General features: G+C 41.3%; 2 protein-coding genes across 4 annotated transcripts in view; both read right to left on the bottom strand.

The window, feature by feature from the left end:
- GRIK4 (glutamate ionotropic receptor kainate type subunit 4) overlaps positions 1-12,722 on the bottom strand; it is a 489,165-nt gene that overhangs the window by 250,247 nt on the left and 226,196 nt on the right. For 2 of the 3 annotated variants that reach the window (XM_040325544.1, XM_040325543.1), the window contains one exon: positions 66-230. In XM_040325544.1, coding sequence (XP_040181478.1) covers positions 66-230 — 165 coding nt within the window. Of the gene's footprint in view, positions 1-65; positions 231-12,722 lie in introns of those variants that run through there. The other variant, XM_040325545.1, reaches the window with a different exon arrangement.
- On the bottom strand, positions 1,512-2,140 carry LOC120915220 (nucleoplasmin-like). The gene has a single exon (XM_040325546.1). It carries the CDS (start codon positions 2,106-2,108, stop codon positions 1,527-1,529), a length of 582 nt encoding a protein of 193 aa, XP_040181480.1. The 5' UTR covers positions 2,109-2,140; the 3' UTR covers positions 1,512-1,526.

Here is a 12,722-nt window from a genome sequence, read left to right as displayed (position 1 = left end):
ATGACACCATCTTGAGTCTGTAGCATATCTATATTTTTGCAGCATTAGAAAAAAAAAATACTTACTTGTTTCTGCTGTTTCATACTCGCTGTCTCTCAAAAGTTCAAAGATGTCAACCTCAAGCTTGGATTTCCCTTGTCTCTCAGGGTTTCGATTTATTCTGTCCTTGGCCAATGTAATGGAAAGTCTCTCTCCTCTACTGCATTCCATGGGATCATCCAGAATGGCAGCTGGTGAAAGTAAAAGTGATGTTTTTATTTTCTTTACTTTTTTACCTTTTGTGGCACTGTTATACCACAAAATGGGGGTTATTACTAAAGGCAAATACACTGTGCACTACAAGTGCACTTCAAGTGAACTTGGAAGTCCAGTCGCTGTAGATCTGAGAGGAACATGGAAGGACAATAAAAAACAGCATGTTTGCTTGCACATGATTGAATAATAGAAATAAGCAGAAATTCCCCTCATTTAGGATCTTACCCTCAGATCTACAGCAACTGCACCTCCAAGTTCACTTGCAGTGCACCAGTAGTTTGCAGTGTATTTGCCTTTAGTAAATTAACCCCAATGACTTCAGCAGGTAAAGCACACCAAAAATACAGTATTTCTGGTAAAGTATTGGTCAATTATTCAGCTGTTTGCTGTGGCTGGAATATTGCTGTAGTTTGATAATGTGGTATTTCTTGCAATACAAGTATCACTGTTTGTATAAGGCCCATTTTACACTGGTGGTTATGTAGCAATGTGCATATTTGATCAATGCATGTGTGCATAATTTTGAGCATTTTAAAACTTTTTTTTATGTTCACTCATTGTGGAGAGAAATTTAGAATAGGTTTTGTCACAGTGAATATGCATTACAACAAGTGATTGTACTATAAAGCAGGTTTGGATAAATGTGTCAATTTGATAAAGACATTCTTGAAACATTCGAGGAAATACAGAACACAGCTTGTTATAAGATAATAATCTTGGTATTGCTGGCAGTAAGGGTAAGCAATAAATATGTATATTTGCTACAAGGTCTCCAGGATCTTTGATCTGTCTAAATCGTTGTATGAATATGTATTAATAGAATATTTTATTGAATTTTCCTGTAGGTGCAAGGTGGAGTGATGTTTTAACTTAACACACCAAGGATACTTATTTGATAATTGATGAATATATATTTGGCATTTTCTGTACATTGATTGTTTTAAGAAATAATGATTTACTTCACTAAAATGCCTTCAGGCAATGCTATTTATGATCTTCCAGAAATGTATTGTTTATTATAGGTCACTTCATAACTGTATCAATTTTATTGTTAAGATATACATGCTATGGGGTTGACTTTTTTTTTTTTTTCCTACGGAAACATTTTTTTTCCAGAACACATTTCCAAAAAAAAACTGGACCAAAATACAGAGCTCTAGACTGATCTTAAACTGGACAGATCTCCAATTGCTTGTGTAGTCCATGTGGCAGGTGGTGTGGATCTGGTCAATTAAATATCGACAATACAAAATAGGTACCACTTCACGCATTCATTTCTTAGCAGGCTTCCTTCCTCGTCCTCTGCCCCTTTTGGCAGGACTGTCTTCCTCTTCGGAACTTTTCTCGTCATCTTTTTCCATTTTCTTCTTCTTTGCCTGTCCTGCCTTCTTGGAAGCTGCTGGCCTCTTTACAGGTTTGGGAGGAGATTCTGTATCATCTTCCTCTTCTTCCTCCTCCTCCTCAACTTCTTCCTCTGCCCAGGAGTAGTCTGCTTCCAATGCAACATACTGACCACTAATATAAATTGGCCCAGATCCAGACTTCAGTTGGAATGTGACTGGAGGAGTCAATTCAATGCCCACCATGGTAGCCATTGGGAGAATAGATGGCTTTAGTGTGGCAATAGGAACTGGTTTTGCATCACTTCCTTCTACTGCTTGAGGGACTATTTCTACTATGTGAAACTCATCCTTTGCTGTATTCCCAAGACATACTGTCCTCAACGCCAGTTGATGCTCACTCTTATCTTCATCTGACAATTTAAATGTGAATGTCTTGTTCTGTTTATTCAGCTCACACCCCCATATGAGAGAAACTGTTTTTTCCAACAGCAAGTTGATTGTAGATTCCATCTTGATAACACGATTTCCAGAGCTGCAGCACATGAGTAGGGGGTTGACTTATTAAAGGAAAATAGACTGTGCACTTTGGAAGTGCGGTTGCTCCAGAGCTTGGTAAATGTGGTAAAGTTCTGCTGACTTCCATTAACCGATCATTTACAAAATAGCAGTTGTTTTCTATTTTTCTTGCATGTGATTGGGTACTCTTTGTAAAGTGAAGCTTTACCTCAATTACTAAGCAGAGTGCACACAGTCTATTTGGCCTTAGTAAATTAATCCCTTAGTCTCTAGGATCAGATATCAGCTTAAAAATAAAAACTGCTGCAAGCATAACGTGTAAGCATTTAGACGTGATTGAATATACTATACCTGCAAATATGACCAAATGATGGGCTGTTCTGGCAGGCAAATTTCCACCACTTCCAGGTAGTATCTAGGCTTGTACCTAGTAGTACCAGCCTGGTCACACTTCAGCACTATGAGGTAATGCCAAAGCTTTGCCTTTTAGAATGATCCTTCGTTTGACTATATCTACAGGTATGTGCAAGCACTTCTGTGCTGGTATAGTACTAATGATTATGATGGGGCTTAGAGTAGGCTGTTTACAACAATATCAAGGACTCTATGGTGCACACTACCACAGTTTGGTGAGGCATGTCCTAAGGATGCAGTGAATGTAAAATAATATAAGATAAAGCTCCACATCAGGTAAGTAAGGAAAGATCTTATCAAAATAGTGTTAACAGTCTCAGTGATTAAGAGCACACACTATGAACTTGAATAGTGTAGACAAAATATCCCAGTCAAGGTGCACATAGCACTGTAGGTCCTAGATGCAGCTTAATTGAATGGTGCTTCTGACAGCTAGAGGAAACATGCTCTCTTGTGCTGTTCTGTCTATAGTTTAGCAGAATATGTGATTTAAATGAACAAGTGAAAATTGTTTGTGTTGATGTTGCACTTCCAGCATGAAATCAAGGTGAAAAGAAAGTGGAGATCTAAAGTGGTTGTAAACCTCAGTCATGGAATCTGAGCAAATCACATATATCGGTAGTGTTTACTTATCTCTCTCCAAAGCTCTAAGGCTGGTCATACACTATACAATTTTCTTATTTAATTTCCTTTAGCTTTACCCTCAACTATGTAGTGCAGGGGGCCTACATACAAATTGAAAGGGTTTAGGTTTTGGTAAATCTAAAGGAAAGTTGAATAAGAAAGTTGTATAGTGTATAGCCAGCCTTAGTGTCGCTCCTCTCTGGTGCATTCGTCCTCTGTTATCAGCATGAATGAAAAAGGTTTTCCCGACAGATGAGATAAAATTTGTGACGGGGAGTAAGTTTTGCACATAGCTCGTCTGTTCAAAACACAGTTCTGCTGTGTGAAGCAGGGTGTGTTTCTTTCCTCCAATCAGCTGTCACACACTGTAACTTCAGCCTCTCCACCCCTCCTCTTTTCTCCTGACAGATGCAGAAAGATTTGAACACTTGTTTGCCCTTTTGAAGGGGTGTAGGCAAAAGAAGACTGCAGATAAACAAGTAAAACCTATGTAGGAGGATTTGTTTCCTCTCTGTGTATCATCTGAGGCTGTTCACTTCACTGAGTATATGTTCTCACATATACACTGTTATATATACTCTGGTTTACAGACACTTTAAGGGAGATCCTTTGTATGCTTTCAACTAAAAGGGCTTCTGGAAATTGCACACAGCCAAAAAAATGTTATTATCAGCTACTCCAGTCTAGCAGTTCTACCATCCTAATGTTGGATTTATGCAGATCATTTGCTTGATCCTCTGATCAATTTTGCAAGGCTAATTCTGTGTTCTGGAGCCATTGACTATTTTAAATCATTATGCCACAAGCATTAGTAAATATATAGGAAAGTTTATTATATTTACCGGTACTTGTTTAAAACATTTTTTTACATTTATTTAGTTACTTCCTGGTTCCCATACCTAGGATGATAATGAAGAAATTATGTCGTACATCCCAGGAGTTGTCAGGAGGGGAGGAGGGGTTTTCTCAGCTAAGTAACTAAATAAATGTAAAAAAATGTTTTAAACAAGTACCGGTAAATATAATAAACTTTCCTATATATTTACTAATGCTTGTTGCATAATGATTTAAAATAGTCAATGGCTCCAGAACACAGAATTAGCCTCCTGCTTGCATGGCTGAGCCAAGGGCAGATGGATTCCAGGAAGTAAATTTTAGTTGAATCATCTGCTCTTACTCAAGATAGTCACAGACACAAATGCTAGGGGTGTTTTACAAAGTGATTTTTCAGTAAAATAAAGTATGGAGACATGGATGGAAAGATGTGTTTATTTTGAATATTAAAAATCAATAAAAAATGTGTCTTTGGTTTGTGGTGATCAGATGCAGTGTAATATTGCTTTAGTGTTCAAAGTGGCAAATTAGTCCTCCACCTGGTTGATGTAGGTCACAGTTTCAGATACTTGGATCCTCAACATCTGAAAGCCGAACCTCAGTTAGAATGCATCAAACTTTGCCTTAACATTTTTGTGGTGAGGCTTATTTAACAGGTGGCAATAGCTTCCAGATTCTTCCCCAAGTTGTTATGCGTGACTATTTTAGCAATTTTTTTCACACCAGGCCAGCGTTGTTGACCTGAAACAGTCTTGTACTTCATGGCGTCACCAGGGTGGGGCCTAGGTGACCCCAATTTTATTGTGTGCCCCCCCAAGTTAAGTACTGTATAACCGAACAATGGCTGCAGGCCGGCACAATGGCTGTCCGAGTGTCCGACCGCTGAATGACTAACTACTGACTGTTAGGTGACGTCGCTTGATGGCCACCGCTGTTGTTTATGGGAGTTGTAGTCCGCGACGGCGACTGCGTGCTCAAGCTCCCTGCTCCTGGGGGTGGAGTCAGTCTGAGGAGAGCATTGCTGCGGTCGGATATTTTGCCTGCCTCTGCCTGGACACTGTGGAAACACCACGTGAGGTGGCTGGCCTGGGCGCGCCGCTGCTGGCTGGTGGTGGCTGCAGACAGTACTGGAGCAATATCACCCTGACCCACCCACCAGTACTGGAGGAAGCCGTGCAAGGAGAAGGAGGAAGTGAGGACCTGTCCTGTCCTGCTGATGCTGCTGCTGCTGAGCCCTGAGTCTGCCGAGCAAGCTGAGGTGAGAGACCCTGACACCCCCACAGGATCAATCATCCCATCTATCAACCCCCATACATCTCATTTACCTTGCCCATGGCCTGTAATTCCTGCTGGAAGCTGCCCATGGCCTGTGAATCATGCTGGGAGCTGCCAATGGCCTACAGGCTAGCAGGACCCACATGCCATGGTCGGCTCCCACCAGGACCCACAGGCCATGGCCAGCAGGACCCATAGGCTATTGTGCTGTCCACTTCCAGCAGGACCCACAGGTCAGTGGCCAGCAGGACCCACAGGTCCAAAGCCAGCTCCCAGCAGGACCCACGGGTCAGTGACCAGCAGGACCCACAGGTCCACAGCCAGCTCCCAGCAGGACACACAAGTCAGTGGCCAGCAGGACCCACAGGTCAGTAGCTAGAAGGACCCACAGGTCAGTGGCCAGCTCCCAGCAGGATCCACAGGTCTGGAGCCAGCTCCCAGCAGGACCCACAGGTCAGTGGCCAGCTCCCAGCAGGACCCACAGGTCCACAGCTTGTGGGTCCTGCTGGGATCTGACCACTGACCTGTGGGTCCTGCTGGCCAATGACCTGTGGGTCTTGCTGGCCACCGACCTGTAAGTGCATTCAATTCTTGGCAGGATACATATCTGTATCCAGAACCTGGGTGAATAAGATAGAAATGGTGAATTCTCAATGGGCAAGACCTCACTGTGTAATGCATATGACCCTACTGGAAGTAGAGTTTATACTCTAATCTTTTGTGAACTCCACGCTCTGTTTCAATTCTTTTATATACTAATAGATTATATTGGGTCTTTCTAATCCATAATAGACAGTATGATCTTCTAAATCTACCCACTTCTATCCAATAGAGTGGAAATGCATGTTACTTTGATATTTACTCTTTATACCTGATAGTTTAGGTTTATACTCCTTTAGGCATTCTATACTTTTTGTGCCTGTCTATTACCTGATTTTGGTCATAGTCACGTTAGTTCACATCCATTTTGGATATAGAGCACTTATAATACAATATCCTTCTAGGCATGCAATCTAGTGTGCAATTTCTTTCCAATTTTTTTTTTTTTTGATCCCTGCAGCTTTTTCACTTTTTTTCCTACATTGCTTGTCCTATTCTCTTTATCAGGGGGTCTGCAGAGGGGGTCTTCTCCTAGTGCCCTGCCTTCTGGTCACCCGCCTACCCCCAGCCTCCAGGGGAACCTCAGCTGTGAAGATTCACAGCATTGAGATCCAGATATCACTTTTTTGTCTTTTATCACATGGCCTTGATTTCTACGTTATTTCACTGATATGTGAGTATACCCTGTATATGTCAGTGGATTCCAAAATGTATGTACTTTCTAATATATTTCATTGTCTGCTTATTTTATTTTGCATGACATGGTCTTTCCACAGATGTACACATAAACTAACTTTGTCTGTCCCCTGATGAAGTGGGCAAAATGCATAGATATTATAGCTTCTTAAAATAGATAATGATTTACCAACTACGTTGGCACTTTTAATGTACATTGGTGAAATGTTATTTTTATTCTGACCTAATTCAATGTGTAAATGTATATGTGTGTTTTTTATGTAAATTTAAATAAATGTTGTACTTTTTATACATTGTATGTATTTTTTATATTGGGGATTGAGTGCTGCTTAGGTCTAAATATGGTGGTCCTCTTTTTTTTTCTCTATTGATAGATTATAATATCTTCCATACATGTGCTAAATAAACAAGTAATAATGGTGGTGATGGTAATGGTGGTGATGGAAAGTAACAGGAAGCTCTTAAAAGCAATAAGATCAAAGAGAGGTAACCAACTGTTTGGAGGTTTGGGATGGGAAAGGACTGGTGACATTCAGGGACCAATGGAGCCCTAAGCATTACAGAGAAAGTAAGCTTCTTAATCAAGGGTAGTCAGGCTACTGACTACCCTTGATTAAGAAGCTTACTTGTCCCAGTTTAGCTCTAATATTAAATGTAAGATGATAAATGGGCACTAATACTTGTCAAAACTTACTAACATGTGATATTGTGATCCACATTAGAAACAGTTGTCTAAAACTGCATATACGTGCTAATTATTAGCCAGATTATGCAGTTTGTACCAGGATTATAAATGCAAGTAATAGAAACGTCAGATGCACGAGTTGCCCACATACATATACCATACAGGCATTGCACAAAATTGTACTGTTTAATATGCACACTCGACACTTAGCATAAATGACAACCATCCAAATATGTATCTGACTGCCCTCTATTTATAGTCATTTTTCTTCCACTCACCCTCAACAGCCGGGGCACTAGGGCTTATCCAGTCAGGACTGACTGCAATAGTGAAACTGTCACTGACACTGGGGAGGATATACAGTACATGGTAAAGAAGAGGGGAGCGAGCAGCTGGTCTGGAGTTGGGGTCCTGTCACATGATATGCCAGGCAAACATCCGTACATCAATGTACCATCATTTTGATATGTTCTTGTATTGAAATTGTGCATGTGAACATTCTCACACTTTTGCACACACACAAAATCCAAACCCTAGGCTTGTGGTTTACCAAACCTCTTGTTTATTCCATTTAGTAAATCAGCCTCACAAAATTTAAAGAAAAACATGAGCTAAGGTTAAAATTTAGGGAAATAGCTATTTCTTAGTTGACTCTGTAGCTGCTTACCCACACAGGAAAATGGTGAAAAAAATAAAAAAGAGAATTGTCACAAAAATAATCCTTCCCTACTGATGGACTATGCTAAGCTCTGTATCACATTTTATAAGAGCAATAGCATATTCGTTGTGTGAAAGCAATGTGTCCATATCAAAAGTCTCTGATGTCCATGACATTAAAGCAAGGTCCTCTGAAAGACATCTGCCTTGCACACTAAAGGCTTTGCGTCTATTCCCAGTTGCCTCTAAATCCCTCTCATCAGATTCTATGCCTGTGCCTGACATCAAACATTAGCTCTGTCAGTTTAGCTACAGAGAGATTCAGCAATAAGAGAATATTTGCAAAAATAACTCAACTGTTTCCCCCTTCCACACTTCAGCTCACTAGCTAATGCTTCTCCACAGGCGACACAAACTGTGGTTAAACATGTCAAAACTGCATCTGGGCAATGCGTTTGCAATTTCGTAAAGCAAGACACATGCTATTGAGTTGTTATAATTTGCACTGTGAAATCATTAGCATAAACAGACTTTTGATTATTGGGTTTTATTGGCTTCTGCAATGAACTAAAACACTAAGAAAGATTTTTTGTTTGTTGCTGGCTAATACTGTTTATATGTGTACCATGTATGTACTTGAGTAAATGCATACCTCTCAGCATTCTGATATTTTGTAAAAGCACACTTATTTTACCAAAATATTTTTAAAAATACATATTTTGCTATTACTTTAGTTAGGAAAAAAAAGTAATAATTCATGGGTGAAAGACAAGTTTTTATGCAGCTTATGAAAATACGGTATGTATATATACCGTATTTATCGGCGTATAACACGCACAGGCGTAAAACACGCACCTTAACTTTAGGAGGGAAGTTTCAGAAAAAAAACTTTCCACAGCCCCCTGCATGGTACACAGGGCCCCCCGCATTGTACACAGACCCCTGCATTGTACACAGCCCCCCGCAAAGTACACAGACCCCTGCATTGTACACAGATCCCCACATTGTACACAGACCCCCGCATAGTACACAGACCCCTGCATTGTACACAGGCCCCGCATTGTACACAGATCCCTGCATAGTACACAGTCCCCTCATAGTACACAGACCCCCGCATAGTACACAGATCCCAGCATAGTACACAGACCCCCGCATAGTACACAGACCCCCACATAGTACACAGCCCCCCACATAGTACACAGACCCCCACATAGTACACAGACCCCAGCATAGTACACAGACCCCCGCATTGTACACTGACCTCTTTCATTATAAAACCCTCCTCCTCCTTACTCCCAGGAGACCCCCAGTCTGGATTGCCAGCATGCTCTGAAGTATAGAGGGCATCGCTGCCAACCCCTTCTCATGCGCCGCTCCTCCTTTGTCACTCGATGTTGATCGGAGCTTTAGAATACCTCCATTGGCGCCGTGGACCCAGTCATGTGACTGCTCTCCTCTCTTTCATTGACGGTCACATGAACGCTCTCCTCCTCCAATTAAAAGCTACACTCGAGGAGGGGGCAGAGCGAGAGGAAGAGAGCAGCCAGAACATGCGGCGTTGGTGGAGGGATTTGCGGGCTTAGATTTACACTGATAGTGGCACGGGATGAGCGGTGTGTGGGAGGGGGCTGGCAGTTGTGTTTTATGGAGTTTGGAGTGTGCTGGTTGCGCTGTCCCAGGGCCAGAAGAGGATGGCGCCCCCGGCCTGATTCTCTCCCAATGGGTGGCACCTGGGGCGGACTGCCTGATCCCCACCCCCTGTTGGTAAAAAAACTGATATTGGCGTATAACACGCAGGCGCGGTTTACCCTCTGTTTTCAGGGTAAAAAAGTGTGTGTTATATGCCGATAAATACGGTATATATATATATATATGTATATAGACATAGACATAAATATACCTAAATGTTTCTTGTACAAAGGGTTTTATTGAAATTACAGATCGAAAGAACAATACAAAAAACATTGGTGGATACATCATGGAGAGATGACTACAAAATACTTCAAAAATCAAAGGGATTAATCCAAGACAAACAAATTTAAACAGGCCCATTGAAGTCCAAGGGCTATCCCATGGGATCTTCAAGGGGTTTTTGTCAGCTTGAAAGTCCAGGAGAAGTGGCAGCACGCTGGGCTAGGTTTATGTGCTGGAGAACTTGCAGAGCCATATATAAAGCAGGTTTTGAGATGTTAAATCAACACATAACATTTCAAGAAGAGGAGAAACACAGAAAAAAGTGGAAAGAAAAAGAATGCAACAAAAAAAAAAGTAGTACAGTATATACCCTTATCCAAAAGAAGTATTCTCACACCATGTATGCGATCCCAATAGGACCAGGCCTGAATAAAGATAGGAAGAAGCGGAGAAGGACCAGAGAAAGAATAGAGTAGGCATAGAGAGCAGAGGAAGGAAAAAGGTAAGGGGAAGTCCACGGGGTGGGGGGAGCAGAGGCATGCTAAACAGAATGTATACCTAATTGTTTCAATGATCCCAATTATTTACATATCAATAAGTATTTTACATAGTAAAATTATTGAGGCAACTCTATCTGGCTGTTTGCCATCAGGGCACTATCAGGTGGAAAATAAAGTGTCCCCTCACTAAGGCTGGCCATACACGGTTGGAATCTCCTGCTGAACCAGCCGAGATTCAAACCATTATTGAGCCTGCTAAATGAACCAATCGATCAACTTGGGTGCAATCAGCCTGCGGGTTTTGCTATATGATTATTATTATTGTAGCCGCTAGCGATAATCATTGTCTTCTCCTGGCGGGGACAGCTTCCCCCGTCTTTCCCTGCCCCCTGCCTGGAGAAGACAATGGCCCCGGCAGGAGGGATTCCTGCATCAATACTGTCTGTGTTGATGGGGGAAACAAGCAAATTCACTCTGTATGGCCAGCCTAACACAGGTTGGGAAAAAGAAGGGAGACCTTGCAGAGTCCCTGCAATCAAGCAGCGTAATTCTAGTGGATATAAAATCACATCACATTAAGATGGAGGAGATAATTTACATACCACAAAGATGAAATGTGGATGCAAACCAAATGTCCCCAATAACATGCCCAAACAGTGGTGAGTAGCGGAAGAGCAACCTGCCATTTCCAACTACATGTTATATTCTTCATAGGTCCAGCCTTGTGGCTGGGCTTCCAGCAGTTGTGGCCTAGACCCAGTGCTCCTTATTTCCAAACATAACAATGTCACAAACCCTGCCACACCCATGCAGGTAATGAAGTCCATGCACGTGCAAGCATGAGGACATCAAAGCACCACCACATATACAGTATGTGTTAAAGCCTGCCACACCCATGCAGGAAACCAAGTCCATGCATGAGGATATCAAAGCGCCACCACATATATTTGTTTAAGCTAGAAATCTCACACTTCCCCCGCAACAGCAGATCCCATATTACGTGCAGGCATAGAATGGCCCAAGCTCAGTACAGCGTGAGTGCCAAAAAGTATTGCAAACAATTTGCAAAGAATTTATGTGGAGGCCATGTAAAAGAACACAAATGGTCAAATAAAACTCACAAGGAAGTCTCTAGAAGCCAACTTCAAAGGGGGGACTGATGGCAAAAAATACCAATACATCCTACACCACCTGTCAGCAATATCAAAGCAACACACCTGTAAAAAAAAAAAAAACTACACACTTAGCTGAATTGGCAAATCTGTAACATAATTAACATTTCATTAATGAAACAGAGCAAAACTTACTTGATCGAGTCATGGCTTAATGATAGTTTTTCAACTCATCTATCAGTCTAGGCTCAATGTGTAAAATTTGCTTGTTCAAGTAACCCACCAAGGGTGGGAATAGATCTGATCCAATGCTAGGAATGACAGGCCCTGTAGTTGATAGCTTTAAAATTAGGCAAAATGCCTTGCGACAGGACTTTGGACATTACTGTAATACTGCCTACAGACGATCGGACATTCCGACAACAAAACCTGGATTTTTTTTCCGATGGATGTTGGCTCAAACTTGTCTTGCATACATACGGTCACACAAATATTATCGAAAATTCAGAAAGTCAAGAACGCGGTGACGTACAATATATACGATGAGCCGAGAAAAATGAAGTTCAATAGGCAGTCGGAATTTTTACACACGATCAGAATTTCCGACAACAAGTTTTGTTGTCGGAAAATTTGAGAACCAGCTCTCAAATTTTTGTTGTCGGAAATTCCGACAGCAAATGCCCGATGGAGCCTACACACGGTCAGATTTTCTAACAACAAGCTCCCATTGAACATTTTTTGACGGAATGTCCGATCGTGTGTACACTGCATAAGAAGCATCATAAACACGATCATAGATCCTCTGCCATAATGTGTGTTTAGTTTTTCCTACTTACAATGATTTATAATTGAATTGAAGTAGATACACCACCCACAGAGTTTGCCAGTTGACAAGATTCTTGTAATAACATTTGTTGCCATTAGGTAAAATTACATAGCACACATTTAAAGATCCCCAATGGTAACCTTGCACCTTGACTGAAAGACCATATGCGACAATAAATATTCACTCTGTCCTATTGAAGCGGCTATACTGCAGAATGCATCAACAAGGGTTAGCATGGCAATGACAATGTCACTAGTGTCTAATGCTGTTTTTTATATGTAATGTACATACGTAAGTATATAATCAATTTTCCTTGTTTAAATCGTTTATTAACTTTAACAAAGAGGGTAAAGAGAATGTACAAGTGTTACATGAATAGGCTACAGACTCCATGCAGGGAGGAATACTTGGTGGTATTTTGCAATTCAAATTCAACACAAGTAAACAGCCCCTTATTAAGACAACAGAGTA

Source organism: Rana temporaria, chromosome 10 (genome assembly GCF_905171775.1).
Source record: "Rana temporaria chromosome 10, aRanTem1.1, whole genome shotgun sequence".
Taxonomy (NCBI): Eukaryota; Metazoa; Chordata; class Amphibia; order Anura; family Ranidae; genus Rana; species Rana temporaria.
Note: the sequence above shows the minus strand (reverse complement) of the source record. Positions and strands in the feature narration are given on the sequence as shown.